We start from the raw sequence: 23074 nt of genomic DNA, 5'->3' as shown, positions 1-23074 counted from the left end.
AACATGTGCAAGGGCTGATGTTTTTTTCCGCCTTTTTGCACAGGTTGTATTTTGCTGCTTCCAAACTCTCCGCATGTCTAACCGACATCTCATCTTGGATGTCAGCCCATCACCTCCAACTCAATCCCACCAAAACTGAACTAATATTCATTCCAGCAGATTCTTCACCACATCAGGATCTTGCTATTTACCTGGACAACTCGCAGCTCTCTCCTTCTACAACAGCCCGCAACCTTGGAGTAACAATAGACAACCAACTCTCCTTCTCGACTCACATCAGCAATCATGTAGATTCCTTCTCTACAATATCAGACAAATCCGCCCTTATCTGTCAACACAGGCCACCCAGATACTAGTTTAGTCCTTAGTAATCTCACGACTGGACTACTGTAACTCCCTTCTAGCTGGTCTACCACTATGTACCATCCGACCTCTACAACTAATACAAAATGCAGCACGACTAATCTTCAACCTTCCTAAATTCTCCCACACCCCCCCTCTACTACGTTCCCTCCACTGGCTCCTAGTAGCTGACCCCCCACATCAGGTTCAAAATACTGATGCTGGCCTACAAAGCCAAACATGGAGTAGCACCATCCTACCTCACAGCCCTTATTACACCTCACACTGCACCTCGTATACTCCGAGCCTCCAGTACTGCTCGCCTGGTCCCTCCATCTCTGAAGGTAAAAGGAAGACATTCATCTAGACTCTTCTCCGTCTTGGCCCCTCGGTGGTGGAATGAACTTCCCCTCGAGGTCAGAACAGCTCAAACGTCAGCTCAAGACCTTCCTCTTTAGAGAATATTTAGATTAACTTCTTATTGTCTAACTGTATAGAATCTACAACAGAGTGAATAAAAAGATTGTATTCATAGTTTAGGGTCCTAATGAACCGGAATTGATCTCTTCATCGATGGTAACTTGAAAGCACGTTGTAAGTCGCTCTGGATAAGGGCGTCTGCCAAATGCCGTAAATGTAAATGTCAGATGCGCTACTGTTTTAAACGACGTTTTATAATTGGTAGGAGTGACATTAAGGTGACCGTCATCATGTCATGGCTGCTCACCAAGGGTGCTGGTTAAAGGCGGAAAAACCCCCACCAGCCGCAGCGGCTCTCGCAGAGGCGTCGCCGCGGCCCCCGGGAGGCAAGTTCCAACAGACACCGCTTCCCGGGGGAATTCACGCCCTCCGCCCATGTCCGTGTGGCGGACCGCGTCGCGGTACACGCAGGGTTCGACGCAGACCGGCGCGGATCCACGCGGGATAAGGACGCGGCGGGCCGCAGGTAACACACGCGCTTTACACGCACTTTACACTCCTCACACGACAAACACGCACTTTACACTCACCTAACACACACTTTACACTTTCCTCATACGCGCCTAACACATACTTTACACTCCTCACACGTCAAACACGCAAAAAACACGCGCCCAACACACACTTTACACTTTCCTCATACGCGCCTAACACATACTTTACACTCCTCACACGTCAAACACGCAAAAAACACGCGCCCAACACACACTTTACACTCACCTCACACATCAAACACGCACCTTACACACACCTAACACACACCTCACACGTAAAACACGCACTTTACACTTTCCTCATACGCGCCTAACACATACTTTACACTCCTCACACGTCAAACACGCACCTTACACACACCTCACACGTAAAACACGCACTTTACACTCACCTCACACGCGCCTAACACACTCTTTACACTTTCCTCACACGTCTAACACGCACAAAACACGCGCCTAACACACACTTTACACTCACCTCACACGCACCTTACACACACCTTACACTCACATAACACGTCAAACACGCACAAAGCACAAACCTAACACACACCTCACACATCAAACACGCACCTTACATGCACGTTACACACACCTAACACACACATCAAACATGCACCTTACATGCACGTTACACGCATGTTACACTCTCCTCACACATCAAACACACACCTTACACACACCTTATATGCACATAACACGTCAAACACGCACCAAACACACACACGGGAACAGGGATATTTCATCCCGTTTAAATCGGTATTTACGGAATTGTTTGGTGAGCTGCTCTTCAAATTAGCCACGCAGGCGTCATGCCATTTCAAGTTGACATGACGTTTGTCTGTTTTGAACATGTTGTCTAGTTACGTGTACGTTTTGTGTAAAAAAAAAAAAAAAACTTTTCTCAACATGTCTAGTTACGTGTACGTTTTGTGTACGTATTTTTGTCTGTTCTGAACATGTTGTCTAGTAACATGTATGTTTTGTGTATGTTTTTTGTCTGTTCTGAACATGTTGTCTAGTTACATGTACGTTTTGTGTGTTTTTTTTGTCTTTTCTGAACATGTTTAGCCTTTTTTTTTGTGAGATGGAGAGGAACTTTTCCATGCTGCTCAATTACTTTCATTTGGATTTCACTAAATTATAATAACAAAAAATAAGACATACATTATGTTGCTGGTGAGTGTTTTAATTACAGCCAAAACTAGACAAAGTCAACTAAAAAAAATGGAAATATGAGAACATGCAACACAGACACCATATTTAATTCATGAGCTCACGTGCATTCTAACTGCACCGTGCTTAAGAACTAAATAAGTGAGGGACAACGTTATTATCATGATGAAGGATTGTAGATCAGTGCAGCGGGAGGTGCTTCTGCATGGTAATGTATGGACTTGATTTGATTTGTGGCAGTTCTGGCCAAATTATGGTTTATTCAATAGAATTGAGTCGCCCAGATTGCAGACTTGGAAGGGAATGTAGATTTGAATTGATTATAATGATTGTGTAGCAGGCATTAATCACTACACATTTATACATTTTGCATTTTTCACATAGATTTGTAGACTCAAGTATTGCTTGGAATCAGTATCCAGTGTCACTGAACCTGGCTGCAGAAACCTAAAATTGGTGAATAATCACAGACCTCTCGACTCATTTTTTATTATTATTATTTTTTTTTTAAAAGTTAAATAGACCAAGTTTGTCTCCTGAGACAAATATCAAGTTTGCTGTTCAAGCATACAGTGAAGCCCCCCCCAAGTCACTCCTCCGTCTTCCACACATACACACACGCACGTAACAGGTGTGACCTCTTCCAGCCTTCATCTTGTAATTAACCTCGCCGGCTTTTCCAATTACAAGCACTGTGTAAAAATCGGCTGCGCCACACTTAATGCGCCTGTAATTACTCTACAGCCGTGGGAGTTTACGTACCGAGGTGTTCTCTGGGGAACGTGGGAGTGTGTGGGTGCTACGCTGAGAACCCATCATACCTTCATGTGTTAATCATTCAGTTATAACTGTATCAATTCAGACAAACACATTTAGTTTCTCAGATTCATTGTTATCTTTATGTGCTTATTTATCCCTTTGATTCTGCATTAAAGGACCCCAATCAGGAAATTTTCACTTTGTGTGATTATTTAACATTAATACAAGTTCCACTAGCCTGTCTATGGTCCTGCAGTGGCTAGAAATGGTGATGTATAAAGCGGTCTTTGGTCATTCTGCTTTGCCGTTCAGAGAGAGGCAGCTCAGACGGTCAGGTCTGGAATTTGTCCCCTTATGACATCATTAGGGGAAAGGTTACCTGTTTTTCATGCTTTTTCCGCCCAGAGAATTTCCCTCCTCCCCTAAAAAATCGTCTCCAGCGACCATCATGGCTGCCAAACGTGCAAAGCATTGCAGTTGCTTGGTTATTGGATGTAAAAATTAGCATAAAACTTCAGTCACGCGAGACTCCGAAGAACCAGTGGGCTAATGAAACAAAAAACACTGACACGACGTCCTGTCAGTGGTTGGTGAATGGTGTTGATGACGTCATTTCCACGAATTCTTCCTCAGGGGACCACTAAGGCTGATATAAATGCATGAAAAAATATTGTCAGGGGGCTGTTAATCATTCATCTTTGTCTGCTTTTCTCCATTTCCAGGGCTGAAGAAGCTCCAGTCACACCCATGTCTGTAATTCTGTCTTCTCCACCCTGCTCTGGGTGGACGTGGCTTCTGGTGGGGACAGTCTTGTTGCTGCTTGCAAATGGTGCCAATGGGCAAGGTAGTGTACACTCAATAGTTTCATTTGACATATTACCACGGTCGAGCAGACCAGGGGTTTTGAGGAATGCAAAGATCTTGTAATTGCAGCACTCTGACTACCAGAACCATGATCACAGGTCCATGTCTTCATCCATGGTCTTCAGGTTTGTGCTATTATGTAAATATAGCAAGGCTCATAAATGAGTAGGTGTGTCCAAACTTTTGACTGGTGGTGTGAATGGGGTGGAATATACTGTACAGGCGAGTAAACATCCTGCTGCATTTTATATTCCGACCACGTAGCTTAACCATGTCCATGAAGTAACAGGTCTCCGTAGTAACAAGTTAAAAGGTCTCCGCTGGTCTTCTTTTCAAATTGAAAATGGTATTAAATGCATCAGGTTTAGTAATAATGTAGTAAATGTGATTATGTGTTGTTTATATGGTCTGTAGGCTCTATAGAAACAGTCAGAGCAAGAATATCAGAGTTTTTTCCCCCCATTTATTCTGCTTAGGATACCCTACTGTTGGGCTGATCAATGACAAATGTCATAAACTTGGAAAAGGATTCTGAATACAACCCACCCCGCTGTGAAATGGATCTGACGCCAGCAAGTTTGCACCTTGAGTTGCACAATGGTTTTCAGTGTGAACCTGTCAGAAAGGTTATTTGGACATGCTGTTCCAGACCCAAACAAGCTTTTAAGGATTTTATTGCCAGGCGAAGTGTAAATTGAAGCACATATTTGGGGGGCTGGAGCCTGGTGATTGGCTGGCTTGCCTGACGATTCATTAAGTAGAGAACTCTGCGTTGTTTCTGATTGTCTTCCAGCAGTGGAGAGGGGAAAAATAGTTGAGCGTCACCATGGACACCCTGTTGCGTCTCCTTCTGATTTACAGGAGCGACAGCGAGAAGGAAAAATACAGCCAAGACTGAAATGCCTTCTCCTTGCTGCCAGTCCCCATTCTGCACCTCACCCAGTAAGCCCATGCTCAGTCCCTGCTGCCACATGCAGACGCGCCTTCATGCTAACCTTTGACCCCTCCCCACCATGAAAAACGGATTTCCTGCCCCCGTTCTCAACCATAACCCCAGAGGCTGGCATAAAGCTGGCTTTGAGCTCTCTGCGACAGCTGGAGGGGAAGACGGGACATTTGAGAAGGGATCCATGAAAGAGAAGATTGTATAGGAAAGCCGTGTGGAAATTATGCATATGAGCATTGAACAAGGGCCGAGTTGAGAACAGAAAGTATGAAGAGCAAGTGCAGACAAACACTGGGCTCCAAATGTTTTACAACCACTAGAAGGAAGAGCGCTTTGAGACTTTTCTGGGAGATTTTCTTTGATCTTGAGACTGGCTTGGGCCAGCCTTCAACCCTTGTGATGGTCCTGCCATTGAATCCTGCTTCCCATGACTTTTCCTTTCAGTCATCGGGCTGCGTTCAGACACACTGTCCATTGATGCACAATATTCAAAAATGGTGGATAAAGTGAACTGACAGTAAGGCTAAACGAGTAATTCATTCATGTTAAACCATTTATTGTACAGTGCAATACAGAAAGTATTTTTCCACATTTTGTTATGTTACAGAACATATGTTCTACACACAACACTCCATATTGACAACGTGAAAACATTTTACTTAATGTTTTAGCAAATCATTAGAAAATTAAATAATTTAGAAATCACATGGACATAAGTATTCACAGCCTTTGCTCAATATTTTGTTGATGCACCTTTGGCAGCAATTACGGCCTCAAGTCTTCTTGAATATGATGCCACAAGCCTGACACACCGATCCTTGGCCAGATCTGCCCATTCCTCTTTGCAGCACCTCTCAAGCTCCATCAGGTTGGATGGGAAGTATTGGTGCAGCCATTTTAAAATCTCTACAGAGATATTCAATTTAACTCAAGTCTGGGTTTTGGCTAGGCCACTCATGGACATTCACAGAGTTGTCCTGAAGCCACTCCTTTGATATCTTGGCTGTGTGCTTAGGCTCGTTGTCCTGTTGAAAGATGAGTTCAACAGCACTCTGGAGCCATGTGCCTTTTACTAAGGAGTGACTTGACCATACAGACCTGATTGGTGGATTTCTGCAGAGATGGTTGTCATTCTAGAAAGTTGTACTGTTTGACCGTCTTCCTCTTACAGATGATGGAGGCCACTGTGCTTATTGGAACCTTCAAAGTAGCAGAATTGTTTCTGTAATTCTGTCTCGGAGGTCTACAGACAGTTCCTTTGACTTCATGCTTGGTTTGAATGAACTGTTGACTGTGGGACCGTATATAAACTGGTGTGTGCCTTTCCAAATCATGTCCAATGAACTGTTTTCTCCACAGCTGGACTCCAATTTAGCTGCAGAAACATCTCAAGGATGATCAGGGAAAACAGGAGGCACCTGAGCGAAATTTTTTGGCCGTGAAACACAGCCTCTAGCAAGAGGCCACATAATACTTAGGTGTGCATTCACACCTACAGGCTTTAGTCTGTTCGAATCAAACTCATTTCACTCCTTGGTGTTTTTTGTTTTGGTTCTCTTGGATTTTTGCCTGTGTGAGAAGGAACCAGAAAATGATACAATTATTTGGACCAAACCAAACACACTAAGGTGTGAAAGCTTGAGCTCTTTAAACACAGTGAGAGGCAAGCATTATTTTACATCTGTTCCTGCGTGTTCCATCCATTAAACCAGTAGTTTGCAAGTATTTTACGTTAAATATCACCTCCAATAGAACCGCCATTACAATTAGTTATTACTGTAATCCACTGTCAATCATATATATAATATTCAGAGTAGGAACAAATTGCCTTGTGTGTAAATTAAACAGGCCCAGCAGACAGCAATAAATACTGTACAGTGGGACTATTAAGAATAATAAATTACTTGCATTTACACACAGTTGTGACTGTTAACATTTATTCATAAACTCTGAATGTTACAATTAGTCCGTGTACCACAATTTGAGAATGCAGGTACTAAGTAACAAGGACACGCACTGACAGACATAACCTCAAACAGTGGTGCATGTGACGCTTTGCGGTTCTTAGTCTATCTGCACACACTTTATATGGACAGACAGTAATTGTCACAAGCAGGGCCATTTGCTGTTCTTGTAATTAATGTTTGTGTGTTCAGGTCGCCTGAAGCTGTCAGTGCTGTCTGAGGATCGGCTGCAGTTGAAGTGGAAAGAAGCGGACGGCCCAGTCCAGGGCTACAAGGTCAGAGTGCGTGCTATTTCTGGTAAGGCTTCACTTGATTTAAGTAGAATATTCGGCCTGCGTTTCATCTGCATTCCTCTACCAGGACTGTTTTTTTTGTCTTGGCATATTTTCAGAACAAAAGTGTTTGGTGTGTGTGTGTGGGGACAGTACCTTGATCAAGGGGACCTCAGTGGTACCTTCCCAAAATGTTCTGGCATATGTATCTCATACTGATACCCCAATACAGGTTATGCCTTAGATTTCCACAGTTACAATTTTTGTTATTAGTAATCGGCCAGGGTTTCTTGAAGTAACTTGTTATAGCAGACACAATGCTGTTGCTTGGCAACAATGCAGACATCTATTGCTAACTTTCTAATCTATTGCGACTTTGCTAACCTTAAATCTTTCTCACCTAACGTATTGATGCAACACGTCATGTGCAACTGCAGTCTGCTGTCTAATTAACAACTGCATATGACAAGTGTATTAATCATAATGCTATTTAGAGAACACATGCTATCCACACTTCTTTGCACACCACTGAACGTGGAAATGGAGGCCTTGCTGTTTAAAACCTGAAGTAAGTAGCAGTGTGTAAGTTTTTGTATATTTACACTCTAGTGGAGGTAGTCGTGTAACAAAGCTTTTTAAAATATATGGCAATGCTGTGAATTGGCTTAAATGCACTTACAAACCAAATTCATCTCACCATTAGCCCTTGTAGAATGGTCTTGTTTTGTTTTAATTGAATAAAAAAAGATGTGGTCAGTGCACAGCTGTGTACAGGAATCAGAAGTTGCTTGTGCATGAAATGCGGCTGTGAGAGTGGAACTGTGTCAGCATTCACACATTTTTGCAGCATTCTTCTCTCATGGTGTCAGCACTCTCTACAGGTGAGGGCATTCGCTCACTCACCGACAAACTCAGAAGAAATCCCATAAGCTGTCCTCGTTGTCTGTCATTCCTTCCATGGGATTTTTTGTCCTCTTTTCATCCTTGTTTTTCATGTTTTATTGTCTTTCCATCCACCCCTTCTCCCCCCTCGCTAAGTCCAGACAGGTTTACCAAAGTCTTGTGAAATGGTTCATAGGAGGGAAAAAACATGTCTTTCCTCCAGGTATACAGACAGAGCGAGACAGAGTGATGGGGGGCAGACAGAGCTGTGAGTTAAAAGAGAGGTCGCAGCAGGAAGATGTGGGGTATGATAAGGAGCGTGTGAGTGACTGGTTTTGTGTACATTCAGCTGGCATTCATGCTGCATATAATGAGGATCAAAACGGAAAAGGATGAATATTTAAAATCATGCACACAAAAACGTGAACCATATTAGTGTCAAATTTTAAGGCTGGTCAATATTTTAAAACTCATCAACTCATAACTGATGAACGTTCATTGTTATGTATGAGGAATAATGCTTTGTGGACTATTCATGTTTTCCAGTTGATCAATCAAACATGGCATTTATTGATTTACTTAGTAATAAGATTTATTCATCACCCCACTTATCGGTGAAATGAAAGTGATTAGTTGTCACATGTGGCACAGCACCAAGTTCACACAGTGAAATGTGTCCTCTGCATTTAACCATCACGCTTAGTGAGCAGTGGGCAGCCATGACAGGCACCCGCGGAGCAGTGTGTGGGGACAGTACCTTGATCAAGGGGACCTCAGTGGCACCTTGGTGTTCATGATTTAAACCAGCAACCTTTTTATTATGGGTCCCTTCCTTTCCAGGCCACCACTAGTACACTCTCAGAAAGCTCTCACTGCAGTAAGAGTATTACAAAAACATGGCATACAACAGAAATGTAATGTTTAAAGCAGTGTAGACCTGTGCAAAATAATATATCGGCAGTGTGCCGTTATGGATGCATGTCCAATGCAAGGGCTGTTTAACTGATATTCAAAAGGGTAAAACTGAAATTAAAACAAATGATACAATCAAAGGAAATCTGAGCAAAATAAAATACTCTTACAAACTGTATTGTTACTGTACAGCACTTAAAACAGAGAGAGAATCGCGGGTAATTAGCATCACAAATGCATACATTTCACTAAAAAACAATGCATTGGCAAACTATGTCTTACACATACACAAAGTTACAAAAATCATACTTTTAGTACATACCGGCGATGCAACCTTATCTGCAACCTTATGCAGATGTATGCAGTATTCTTCTAGAAAGGTCACCGTGAAGTGTGCGCATTTTGTCCTAGCACTTGCACTTCCATTGACTGACTGATCGTAACCTCCGTTCAATAAAGTTTTATAAAATGAGAACTTCTTGAGGTTGCAATACCCAATGTGAACACTATAAACACAAATACACTAATGAAATAAATTTCACTACAACAACGATTCCCAACTTTTAGTCATAACAGAACAGGCAGAATTCCAATCTCATCTGAAATTCTGTAAATACTGTGTTTTAAACATTTCTATGTGTTTTTCCTGCCTACAGACGACCCCCAACCAGAGCTGATGCTGACGACCACTCGAGCCAGGGCCACAGTTGTGGGATTGGACCCTACACAGGAGTATCTCCTCCAGGTCCTCATGCTCAATGGCACACAGGAGAAACTGGTGGCCAAAAGACGTTTCACCAGTAAGAATCAGTGCGAGGAATTGTTTTGAAAGAGGAGGGTGATGGATGGACAAAAATCACCACAACAAAACCATGAAGCATGTGATCAATAGCTTAGCATTATGAAAACCATTAAAAGAGGGTGATAGCATTGAGTGGACTGAAAAGAGAGAATGTGCCAAAAAAAGGGATTATTTAGCAAATCCCTAATCTAGGACCTTGTGAGATTCTGGGGAATGACTGATAAAAAACTGAGGAATCTGTGGAATGCTAGAACTCTCATCCCATTGTTTCAGCAATCTCCTGCGAGATGTGTTCAAGCAACAAAGATAACAGTATGGAGAGAACAGCCACTGGCAGGCATTATCATTTACTGATTAAACCCATAAATCAAGCTCTGTCTTGACTTTGTGTGAGTGTGCACGTGTGTGTCTTTAGGGTGGGCCCTAAATACCTGAAAATCAGTGGGCTTGTAAATACAACACACCACATTCTTCTCCTCTCTTGTTGTGTTTATAGCCTTACCTGTACACACTCATGGTACATGTGTGCAGTACAGAGGCACTGCAGACTAAATTCCTGGTTAAAATGGTGGATTACTGGTTCTTGAACAATGCTGAGTGAAATGCAGTACAGTACAGGCCAAAAGTGTTGACACACCTTCTCATTCAACGTGTTTTCTTTATTTTCATGACCATTTACGTTGGTAAATTCTCACTGAAGTCATCAAAACTATGAATGAACACATGTGGAGTTATGTACTTAACCAAAAAAAGGTGAAATAACTGAAAACATGTTTTATATTCTAGTTTCTTTGCTCTGATTACTGCTTTGTACACTCTTGGCATTCTCTCAATGAGTTTCGAGAGGTCGTCGCCTGAAATGGTTTTCCAACAGTCTTGAAGGAGTTCCCAGAGGTGTTTAGCACTTGTTGGCCTCTTTGCCTTCATTCTGCGGTCCAGCTCACCCCAAACCGTCTCGATTGGGTTCAGGTCCGGTGACTGTGGAGGCCAGGTCTCCACTTTTTGTTAAGTAATGTAAATGGTCATGAAAATAAAGAAAACACATTGAATGAGAAGGTGTGTCCAAACCTTTGGCCTTAACTGTATAATGAATGGAAACAGAAGTCCAAAGTGACTACTGTCTAACGAGTCACGGGCAGTGAAACATTGCGACTGTTTGATCACTGACAGCCATTTTTTCTCATGGGATTGTTTCAACTGTCGACTCTGTAAACATGAAACAAGACAACATTCCTCCTGGACCCCACAAACCAACACAAGACTGACAGTGCTCGTAGGACTACAGAAAACAACAGTTTTACAAGTGGAGGACAAGACCACAAATCGTTATAGACAGTGCAATAATGGATAGTTTCTACATATGTTGTAAAGAATTGCTTGTCAGCCACCATTTTGTACATTCATTTGAGGCATGTATGTCAAGCCATCTGAACATCCTCATGCATATTGGAAAAATAATTGGGAAAACTGGCTGTAATTCCTGCACCGTTTTTGTTGTGTTTTCTTTAACTCTCCCTCCTGTCTTTTTAGTTGATGGACTGCGTGAGGATGAAATGATCCGTAGTGGGAACAGGGAGCAGCGGAGAAAGGTACTGGTTGGGGGATCTGGTTCAGGGGAATTTGATGATGTTACAGAAGCCATATCAGCCATCCCCACAATTTCTTACCAGGAACCAACCACCATAGGCGAGTGCCACCCCAGCCATTTTCCCTGTTTGCTTCTTTCATCCTCCTCCTGCTCTGTTGGTTTCCTTCTCTTTACTGCTCTTTCATTATCTATTTCTAACTACCTGTTGCCGACACCACACCTGTAACATGAGTTGCATAAATCAGCATACTTCACTGGTTTTTATTGTGGGGTATTTTGGGGTATGCTCTTTTTTTTATTGTGGGGTATTTGGGGGTATCCACTTTTCCTTGCCAATTGTTAACATAAGTGCATTTTACCTTTATTTTGCATGAATCTAATGGTTGTTTGTTTAACTATTGCCACTCCAGCTCTTACAACAGTGGCAAACATAATCCCCACAGACCCACCTTTGTTACAAGAGGATGAATCAGATGCAACGTCCTCCAAGGAGAAGAAGAAGAAAAAAAAGGGGAAGAATCCATCCAAGGTGCAGGAAAAAGGGGACAGTGACAAAACAATGGGGGAGAATGAGACTGGCCGAGACAAACACAGGAAGACCGTCCCCACTCAGCCTGTCACAGGTGACACCACATCCTCAGCACTGCATATGTTCCCAATCATTTGGTTTGTGGATGATCCAGCACACCTGGTCCAGTAATGATGGGTTCGATAATGATCAGGTGGATCACGTGTGCTGGAGGATGGAATTGTGGTGCAGGAGACGATGATGAACAGAAGTCGGGCTGAGAAAAACATGTCTTGGGGAGGAAGATTACTTATACATATAATATATACATATATACTTATACATTACAAATGAAAATGTGCACACCAGTGTGGCCTGTAACCATGTACTGCAGCCTGGAGTAAAGCACAACAATAACATAATCACACAAGAAGTTTAATAGAGCAAACTATTAAGCTAACCTAAGGTATGTGGTGACTTAGCAAATGCATAGGAATGACTGAATAGACACAACACAAGATTGTCTGACTTTTCAGGAACCTTAATGTTCCTGAATTCAGATTATATGGATTAATCACAAGCACGCATTAAGGTAACAAACACAGTCAGGTTATGACACATTGCCTTTTGATTGTAAGAGATGATATCTTAATATTCAAAAATGAACAAAACTTAAATGTCAGTTGAATCCCTCATTAACACTACAACAGCGCATAAGTCTGCTCGACAAAGATTATAATCATTATAATAAATTACATGTTCTTTATAGATTTGAAGAAGTGAGAATATTAACAGTGAGAAGTCGCAAACCTTTCATGCTCAGGATGTAATTATTTCAAAAAGTAAAAGGTTTCTGAAATCTGTGTGAAAAATATATTTCAAATTAGCTTTTAAGGACCACTTTTGACCTTTAAAACTACTCAAACCCTCACAAATGACTGAAAAGCGTTTTTAGAGTATTTTTACAAAGAACAAAATTAAATGCTGCAGAGCAAAATTAAAATGCATAAATATTGACCATGTGGTTCCAATTCTATGACATATGCAAAGTAAATAGGCTCGTATGCATGTATAAATAGGCTCGTAAAATGTATAAAAATTATATTTTATTCTTAATTGAATAATATTTCATTCTAAGTAATAGAAAACTATTCTATTTCCAATGATAAGGTGCTTTTATTTAAGTTTCTGACATGTTGATCATTTTCTTACCATGTGCCTGTGTTACATTATTTTGAGTGTACATTGGGCTTTTGACAGACAAAAAATCAAGATTGACACATCCAAAAAAGTTATTTGCTTCCACTGATCAGGTGAGAGAGTTCTGGAATTCAGCAAATACTGCCATAGCACAGTACATGATAACAGAACATGTTGTGCAAACTCTTGTGCAAACAAAACTTGCACAAAGGACCCAAGATGCATGAGGTAAATAGGCTCAAAACCCAAAGCGACAGTGGCAAGGAAACATTCCGGTGCATTAACAGGAAGAAACCTTGAGAGTAAGACTTGTATGACCCTATATTTGTTATTTTATTATTTACATTTACGGCATCAGTAGTTACAGGGACAGTCCCCCTGGAGCAACTCCGGGTTAAGTGTCTAGCTCAGGGACACAATGGTAGTAAGTGGGGTTTGAACCTGTGACTTTGTGCTCATAGGTGAATTCACTAAGATACTACTACCCCTAAGCAGCTATTGCTTCAGTTTTTGTATCATGTTGTCATGTAGGAATTTGTAGGTTCATAAATCCATAGCAGTAATGAATAGAGTTCCACGCAGGTGTAAGCAGATGTTAGAGCCACTGAAGGGAGCGTTCCAGGCGGGTGACAGGCAGATCATGTCTTCTGATGTAAGCTTCACACAGATGGAGAAACACAAGAGCAGATGTGGTCAAGGAACCTGCTGAGAGCCAAGGACGTCACATTATAATTATATTTTCAATACTTGCATTTACCCATACAATACCTGTATTCATCCCCATTTGTAATGCATTTTTAAGGTATAGTTAACATTTCGTCTTTGAAGTGATTAGATTATTGTAGAAAGAGGGATTAAAAAAAAACTGGTGTACAAATATACAGATAAATATTCAATATGAGACATTATTCTATGTTGTGGTGGTGTTATGGAACAAACCTAAATAAAATAGTGTAGGTGGGTATGTCCCCCTGTCCAGGATAACGATATCTAGCTAGCAATTCTTTCTTGTTTATATTTATACATACTTGACGTGACATTACTGATCGCTTCTGATGCATTATGGCTTACTTAGCTGCTTAGTATTTAATATTTTGCACTAACTCATTGCCTTTCTCCAGCAGTGGCCACCCGTAAGGCGTTTGAGTGCAACGCGGAAGTACAGGCTGACCTTGTTCTGCTCGTAGACGGCTCCTGGAGCATCGGCCGCACCAACTTCAGACGCGTGCGGGACTTCCTGGAGGGTCTGGTTGTCCCTTTCCACATTGGGCCAGACAAAGTTCAGATAGGTGAGGTTAGGGGCGTTCTGCTGAGTGTAGTAGATTGGTATCATTAATCAGTGTGAGTTGAAGGACATTAATTACAGAAGATCGGGATATGATCCTACAACCTTCTGATTACAGGGCCGCTTCCTTAACCGCTAGACCACCACTGCCCCATGAAATTAAGAATTAAGAATTGCCATTACAAAACTTTGTTTTTTGTTTTTTCCAGCCCTGACTCAGTACAGTGGAGACCCCCGCACCGAGTGGCAGCTCAACAACTTCACCAGCAGAGACCAGCTACTGGAAGCCGTCAGGAACTTCAGATACAAGGGAGGCAACACTTTCACAGGTGCGCTGTACCACATGACCACTTTCCCTGCCTCCAACTTGAAGAATTGACTGTTCACTTACTGCCTGATACACACATCCACGTACTGCCAGGTACCAATTCTTACTGAATAAGGGGACTACGATTCACTGTCAGTGGTTTAATGTTGTACCTGCTCTGTGTGTGTTTAATGATAAATGGTTTGTCAAATGATAATCTAGATGCACTTTTGTGATGTGTGGCTATATTCATAATAATTTTTGACCCGTGTGCAGAATGTGCGTATTCAATTGTGTGTATGTTTGGGTGACTGGGTGTGCTTGTGTGTGCCTGTGCTCCTCAGGTCAGGCACTAATTCACGTGCTGAATGAGAATCTGAACGTGGAGGCAGGCGCACGACTGGATGCCCCTCGTTTCCTGGTGCTGCTGACAGATGGGAAATCCCAGGATGATGCGATCGCTGCAGCCAGCAAACTGAAGAGCACCGGGGTGGAGATCATCGCTGTAGGTGAGACCCCTGCTGGTGGAGTCAGTGTAAATGATTTATTTAGTGATTTAATTGCTTAAATCAATTCATAGTACATATGAACATGCCATATTACTTGAGTTATGTATATTTTATGAAATATAAACATAATTAATATTTTTTTAATAGTAAAATAGTTTGATAGTATGTGTCCTGTCCAAGGTGTCAAAAACGCAGATGAGGCTGAGCTGAAGCAGGTGGCCTCGGCTCCTTTAGACCTGAATGTTTATAACGTCAATGACTTCCCCTTGCTGACCAAACTGCTAAGCCGGTTGGTGCGGATCCTATGTGGCAAAATGGAGGATCGCAACAAAGCCAAACGTGAGACAAACACAGTTTCACACAGTGACGTAAATACATTTACTCGTTTACACACGTCTAGACAATTCTCACAATGTAATTTAATATTGAATTAAGTCCACATTGTGATGAATGGACAACCAAAGTGTATTGTGTGTTGGGCACATAAAATAAATTCAGAACAGACCTCAGAAGATTTTTTCTGATCTCTCTCTGGACCTTAGCACCAATGATCACCAAAACACACTGTTGCTAGCAAGAAATCAGGGATTTTAAAAAAATGGTTCCAAGTTTGAAAAGATAAGTTCTAGATAATTAACTAATTATAAATAAATAAGTGTTTGCATGCTCTTCCTGTGTTGGTCCAAATGCATGTACACTAGGATGATTGGCGACTGGTGTGAGTTTGTGAGTGAGTGTGTGTGTGTGTGGTGTGCACTGTGGTGGGCTGCCGCCCTGCCCAGTGATTTATGAATCTTACAACAAAAAGTATTTGGGGTGTACATAAGTGTAACTTGTGTTAGTTAATCTGTGACTAATGTTGTGTTTTATTGGGGCTGGGCTCTGGACAGGAACAGAGCCACCCACTCAGGACCCAGTGTTGTCATACCCGAGCCCGACTGACCTGCTGTTCTCTGAGCTGGGATCCCGAGAGGTGCGCTTGAGCTGGACTGGCCCCGCTCGGCCCCTGAGGCAGTACAGAGTGGTGTTCCACAGTGCAGAGGGCAGCAAACCACAGGAGGTGAGGCAACCTGCTGTTCCATTCCAACATTTTTACACATGTTCTTAAGGAGAAATGAATCATGTGTTGTATACAATAAATCTTAGCCTAGGATTTATTTCTAAAGAATGAATGCTAGTTTCTTTTCAATCAATCAGTCAGAAGGTGGTATATTTGCATTTATTCTTTTGACCGTAACTCAGTGTGATTAAGAGAATCAGATTTAAAATCAAGACACCTGAACATACCAATGAAGCTGAAACAAGATGAATCAGTGCAAAACCTTACAAAGGCTACTGTAATATACTGGTTTTAAAAACACAATTCAGAGCTATTAAATGTTTTTTCTTCCACCTATCTATAACCCTGTTTTGTGTTCTCTGCAGGTGGTTTTGAATGGAACACTATCTACAGTTCGACTCACTGGCCTTTCCTCACAAACACATTACCATGTGTCTATCTTCCCTGTTTATGAGGACAATGTGGGTCCAGGACTGAGAGGGACCTTTGCAACATGTGAGACATTGATGTTGTGAGACCATTAGATGTTGGCTAATGGTGTATGTTGATTCCTTAACTGCAGTAGGTTGCAGTTAATAAAATAGCTAAATAATTACTGTCCTTAATGGCATAAGAGTAACCACACAGTAAATTCACTATTGACTATGAAGATATTTAATAGTGGGTGGTAGTAGCCTAGTGGGTAACACACTCGCCTATGAACCAGAAGACCCAGGTTCAATTCCCACTTAATCCCACTAACCCTAAAATGAAATCCCTGTCTGCAGTGCCGCTGGCCATGCCTGAGTCTCTCGAAGTCATTCCTTCATCCCCCAGTAGTCTGAGAGTGCACTGGGGACCCGCAGCCGGAGCAACGCAGTATATGGCCCTGTACTCTGCCCTCAGTGATGGAGAGCCTGATGATGCTAAAGAGGTGATGCAGGAAGCAGAATCTGAAAAAAAGATTGAGCTCAAACCATATTGCTTTTGTTTTGATGTTCAAATGTACACAGAGACGGTGTAATATCTAAGAACTTGTAGAGGTTCATAGATTTTTTAGATATATTGTGAATTTAATCTTTACTTTTGTCTATAGGTGAAGTTTGGAGCAGAACAAACTGATGTGGAGCTATCTGGTCTGATGCCATCAACAGATTACTCTGTTACGTTGTATGCACTATATGATGATGATCCCAGTGACCCTGTTACCGCCATAGCAACCACATGTAAATATGCCACTTACATTTACAGCAAATGTTCACCTTTAAAAAAAACTCTTGTCACAGCACGTGCCAGCCCTAAGCATTTGACAGATCAGATTTCACACATGACCTTTTTCACCTGTGGAAAATAAATGCATTTGGATGGGCACTGTGCATCTCTCTTCAGTCCCACTGCCCACTCCAGTGAACCTCCAGTTCCCCATGGTCAGTCACAGCACCCTGAGGGTCACCTGGGTGCCAGGCGCAGTGGATGTGCCTTCCCACAGGGTCACTTTCAGCACTAACCATGGCAGTGATGTCAGACAGGTGAGCAGATAGGTCCTCTTTTCTCTCATTTTAATCTTTCTTCTATAAAGCCATAAAGAAACAGTTGCTAGTTTAGCAATAAGGCTTTCCCAAGATGTTATTTAAAAGGATTCCATTCAGTGCATATTTTATAAGATACATTCAGTCATGCGAATTTGCTACCATCTACATCTGTACAAGAAGGTAAAAATCAAATTCATGTACATGCAGGTCACCAAGTGATTCACAAAAGTATACTTTTATCATATCAATATTTAGCATTCTTTAAAGTTATTTAAACATAAGTAAAGGATAAGGGTCGAAGCAATGTCTATGTTGCATACTGTGAAACCTTAATCCTCTGTGTTTATTCTTGTTTATGTTACTATATAGTTATAGAGCAATTGGTCCTTTCTTCACCTTACAGGTCCAAATACATCATTTAGCCTTATTGAATTAGTTCAAATGCACGAAACATTGTGACTAAAAGAGTTGACTAAACTACTTTCTGTCAAATAAAACTACAAAGGATAGAAATGACAAATCAGTAAGCAAAAATAATAATTTAAGCAATATTTCACACTTCCACTATGAAATTCTTCAGTTCAGGATTGTCTCCCCCTCTCTCTTCCTCTACCTCTCTCTCTCTCAGCTGGAGGTGAAAGGTGTGAACTCGGTGCTACTGCAGAACCTGTCCTCTCTTTCACGGTATCTGTTGTCAGTACAGTCACAATATGAACAGGGCCTGTCTACACCCGTCACTGCTAACATCACCACTTGTGAGTCCCGTTCAAAAGCACTTTCACCTCCTGCTGTTTAAGCTTTTGCCCCTGGTGTAGCACTACTTATCTGTACACATCACATGGATATTTATGTTGGGCATAAGAAGTGTTTACGGTGGCAAGCATTAAAGCATCCGCCATGGGTAAGATGTTTAGCCCATATCAGCCTCAAGACCATTTCAATAAATTTGACTTGTAAATGGAAGAACTGTGTGTTTTCCAGAAGGCCTGAGAACTTTTATACAGTGTTGACTGGTGCTCATTTTATGATTTCTCTTTGTCATGCAGGGCAATTTAGCAAAAAATATTGTCTAAATATTGACTGATATTGAATTTTTGGTCTTTTGCTTTGCATTGTGTATTCAAGAAATAAAAAAAAAATAGAAATGCCATCACACCAGTAGGGTTAAGCCTACTGTGTTGATATGTCTTGTGTTCCATAACAGTTGGTTGAGACTGTTGTTCCTCAGGTGGCAGACACGCCCTCTGTTAACCACTGGCACCTTGAGAGGAACCAAGACAGAGGAGAATGGTCATCACTGAAATGAACTACATCAGTACAATGAAATACATCCAAAAAATGGTCAAAAAATTACTACAGTTGAAAGTGTTTGCTCCTTCACATCAAAACATTTTAAACATTAGTCAAAGACAATACAAGTACACACAAAATTTTATTATAAACCGTGCATGTCCCTGTCCTCTGTGACAAAGGGATTTGGCCCCTAAACCTGTAAATGTCGAACAACAACTTCAGCAAAATGGTTATACAGACCTTTCATGCCTCCCAGTACCTAAGGGAAAGTGAAGTTATTATCACTGTGAAACACAGCACAGCACATGGTGCAACCTTCCGATTACGGGTCCGCTTCCTTACCCACCAGGCCACCTCTGCCCTACCCCAACCACTGTTTTCTGTTAGAGGTATTAAGGAAATGTGGCAGAAAAATTCCAACAGCATGAGAATTAGAGCATGAATTTTCATCAGTGTCATTCTGAAAGACTGGAAGATGAGTAGTGGACTGTTGCATGAGTTAGACAGGCCTTAAAATGTGCAAAATGGGTCCAATGTCCAGTTGTAACATTTAGTTATTTCTGACAACCCTGTTTCAGTGAAGGTTCCTGCCCCATCTGACCTCAGGGTCACCAACTTTTCAGGAAGTGAAATAACTGTGCGGTGGGAGTCTGCAGCAGATGATGTCATCTCTTACCTCATCAAATGGATCTCCCTGAGTGGTGGAGACCTGAGACAGGTCTGTGGAGATGTTTTTCAGCAGAAGCAGTTGCTTTGAAGAACCTACTATGACTTTTCGTGTGTGTTTTGGATGTTTGGATGTAGCTGACTGTGGACGGGGACAGTGAAGGGGCCATTCTGGAAGGGGTGGAGGATGATAAAGAGTATCAGATTTCTCTGTCTGCTCTTTACGCTGATGGAGCTCAGAGTGAGGCTATGGCCATCCGTTATAGCACCTGTGAGTCAGACACATAAACCCACAGACAAATTATGGTTTGATTTCTTTGCCTGTGTCGATTGCAAAATGTCATGTTAATTGCACCTTTAGAAATATATTTACTTAAATTGGAGACCGCTTTCACTACATATTTTACCTTACACCACACTGATTCACAGACTTATGACAATTCAAATGGTGTGTCCTCTAAATCCTCTGTATATGCAGTATTTTTACACCATTTTATTTCTGTGTGTTTACTTCTAATTTTAAGTGAAAATCTGATTTATGTCTGATTTATTTCCACAAATGAATGCGGCCTGAACCGGTCATAAAAAATGGAATCCTGTTTACACTGTCATGAGGCAGATTGAAATGGTGCTGCATATGAGAGGAATATCTGAATTGGGCTGACAGTGTGAATACGATCTTACTGAATAATCTCTTTGTGTGTTTTAGTATCAGGCGGTGGTCCGTCCAGTGTTTCCGTATCTGAAGAGACTCCTGTCAGCCTTCTGGTCAGTTGGGTGCCGCCAAACGCCCATGTGCTGCAGTACCACGTCTCCTACACACTGCTCACAGGCGACGCCCGGGAGAACACTGTGAGTTTTTACCACAGTTGGCATGGAGCAGAAAGATCACATCAGTTCTCTGTGATGGTAACCTTGGTAACCTTTTGTGCAATGCAGGTGTTGGTGCCAGGCGGTGAGAGGCATGTCCAGCTGCAGTCCCTACAGCCTGACACTCGGTACAGCATCCTGGTCTCAGCAGAGTACCGCAACCGAGAGGGGGGCAGTGTGTCCACTCAGGGAAAAACCAGTGAGCTGGTTTATATATTTAGTTTATTTGACTAGTAGTATAGTTAGTATACTTTTGCCAGGTCTTCTGATATAGTTTGATTCTAAAATATTCTCACCCCCCCCCCCCTCTCTCTCTTTCTCTATACAGCTAGTCTGCGTGTGAGCAGTGTGAGTGTGGTTCGTTCTGATCACTCCACTATCTGTGTGTCATGGAGGCCGGTGACTGCAGTTAGTGGCTACCGCATCCTCATCCAGTCACTTAGGGGTAGCTGCACACTACAGTTTCTTTGTGTGTGTGTGTGTGTGTGTGTGTGTGTGTGTGTGTGTGTGTGTATGTGTGTATGTGTGTGTGAGTAAATATCCTGTGCTGTTCTGTATAAGACAAACAGATGAAGGAGGAGCTGGTGGATGCATCCAGCAGCAGCTTCTGTTTCTCTGAGCTGCAGCCGGAGACGGTGTACCGCATCAGTGTGCACTCCCGCCTGGGCACAGCAGAGGGTGCAGCTGTCACCATACTTCATCCGACAGGTGAGCCACTGTCACTGTTTTAATGGATCATGTGATAGTAAATTGTATGTTCATTTATTAATGTTCAGTTGACATTGAGGGAATCATTTGTTTTTCTTGCATACAGCATCAGCTCCAGCCAGAATCGCCATCCCACCCCAACTGTACCCCATTCACAACAAAGGTCAGCCTCTCCCTGCCACTCAGCGCAGTGTCACACGGCTTTTAATTAGTGTCTAATGAATGTATATTTTTACAGTGTGCCCTGAAGTCACCATTAGAAACAGTGTGGTTACAGGTAAGAGTCATCTGGGATTTATTTACATTGATGGTGTGTGTGTTAGTATGCATTTAGATTTACATTTACAGCATTCATCAGACGCCCTTATCCAGAGCGACTTACAATCAGTAGTGACAGGGACAGTCTCCCTGGAGCAACTCAGGGTTAAGTGTCTTGCTCAGGGACACAATGGAAGTAAGTGGGATTTGAACCTGGGTCTGGGTCATAGGCGAGTATGTTATCCACTAGGCTACTACCACCCCAGATAAATGTCCCTGTGTTTGTTTATATATGTGTATGTTTTCTGCATGTGATTCAGGTTTTGATATGATGGAGGCCTTTGGTCTGACTCAAAGAGCTCATGCCACAGTGGAGGGAGTATCAGCAGAGCCATTTATCTTCAACACCGTTCCCAGTTACACCATTTACAGAGACGTGCAGCTGACCCAGAGCACACGGTGAGATGCTCAGAGCTAAAGTAGAGATTTTATTATTATTATGAAAGATTTTCAGCTTTGCACAAAGTTGAATGCACATGATTGTAGATTGACAGTTCCGCTGCATTACCGCATCCAAGCAAGGTTTGACCAGAAGGTTAAAGTGGTGCTCATGTTGAGAAGCAGTTTTTCTGTAGCACTCCAGCTGTAAAATGTTCATTGTCTACTGAATCGCTATGGGCGGTTGCCCACGGGCATCAGCAATTTATTTTTGCACACGCGTGCTCCCATGCTGCCCTGACATCATGATTGCATGGCCATTGATTGGTTTTCAATTCCCCATTTGTGGGAAGTAAGGGTGTGCTTGTTTTGTCAGTTCCGCATGAAATACTGCTCAGCAGGCTGCAATACCCATATTGCACTTGTAATGGATTTAGTTCAGCAAGTTCAGGAAATCTGTTTCAGAAATAAAGAACGTTTTAAAACTGTATGTGCTGGTGATCTCTGAGCCCACTCAACATCCTGAACTATTAAAAATGGAGTAATGAGCTAACTTTAGCGCCTTTGTGTACTCCAAATTTAATCAAACCCATATATGCGGGACCACGACATGAGCGAGGTCCTCGGGGCGCCTGCTTACTGCTGCTGCTCCTGGGCTGAAGTCTCAGACCTGTCGAAAGGGGGTGTTTCATTCGTTCATAAGCTCATTATGTCACAATTAAGTTGTGTGAAATCTCAGAAGAAAATACAAACCGAATGTGCGCATTAAAGTGTCTGTTAATTTACATTGTGGTGATCGGGTCTGATGATGGGTGCAAAGTTAACACTGATGGAAGATGGCCAAGAAAAGCACAAAACCTGTTATATGTTTACCTGGTTAAATTCAGGTTTCAACAACACGTTTTAGAATAAAATATGTTCATATATAATTCTAAATATGTTTTATGTTTGGGGGGTGGTGGGTTTTGGGGTGCCTAGGG

The 23074-nt window shown here is 42.0% G+C and overlaps 1 protein-coding gene across 1 annotated transcript in view; it reads left to right on the top strand.

Annotated features, from left to right (window-relative positions):
• The window catches only part of slc35h1 (solute carrier family 35 member H1), a 36063-nt gene that overhangs the window by 4552 nt on the left and 8437 nt on the right, over positions 1 to 23074 (top strand). The window contains exons 11-35 of the mRNA XM_028993439.1: positions 1088 to 1288; positions 3974 to 4095; positions 7218 to 7322; positions 9748 to 9891; positions 11424 to 11579; positions 11925 to 12104; positions 14311 to 14478; positions 14684 to 14803; positions 15126 to 15290; positions 15471 to 15629; positions 16181 to 16350; positions 16716 to 16845; positions 17118 to 17263; positions 17426 to 17555; positions 17719 to 17858; positions 18490 to 18616; positions 19733 to 19872; positions 19959 to 20091; positions 20530 to 20672; positions 20760 to 20889; positions 21019 to 21135; positions 21252 to 21398; positions 21505 to 21561; positions 21637 to 21675; positions 21977 to 22115. Coding sequence (XP_028849272.1) covers positions 1088 to 1288; positions 3974 to 4095; positions 7218 to 7322; positions 9748 to 9891; positions 11424 to 11579; positions 11925 to 12104; positions 14311 to 14478; positions 14684 to 14803; positions 15126 to 15290; positions 15471 to 15629; positions 16181 to 16350; positions 16716 to 16845; positions 17118 to 17263; positions 17426 to 17555; positions 17719 to 17858; positions 18490 to 18616; positions 19733 to 19872; positions 19959 to 20091; positions 20530 to 20672; positions 20760 to 20889; positions 21019 to 21135; positions 21252 to 21398; positions 21505 to 21561; positions 21637 to 21675; positions 21977 to 22115 — 3408 coding nt within the window. The remainder of the gene's footprint in view (positions 1 to 1087; positions 1289 to 3973; positions 4096 to 7217; positions 7323 to 9747; positions 9892 to 11423; positions 11580 to 11924; positions 12105 to 14310; positions 14479 to 14683; positions 14804 to 15125; positions 15291 to 15470; positions 15630 to 16180; positions 16351 to 16715; positions 16846 to 17117; positions 17264 to 17425; positions 17556 to 17718; positions 17859 to 18489; positions 18617 to 19732; positions 19873 to 19958; positions 20092 to 20529; positions 20673 to 20759; positions 20890 to 21018; positions 21136 to 21251; positions 21399 to 21504; positions 21562 to 21636; positions 21676 to 21976; positions 22116 to 23074) is intronic.

Source organism: Denticeps clupeoides, chromosome 10, assembly GCF_900700375.1.
Source record: "Denticeps clupeoides chromosome 10, fDenClu1.1, whole genome shotgun sequence".
In the NCBI taxonomy this organism is placed as follows: Eukaryota; Metazoa; Chordata; class Actinopteri; order Clupeiformes; family Denticipitidae; genus Denticeps; species Denticeps clupeoides.
This window is presented reverse-complemented; position numbering and strand designations above follow the sequence as displayed.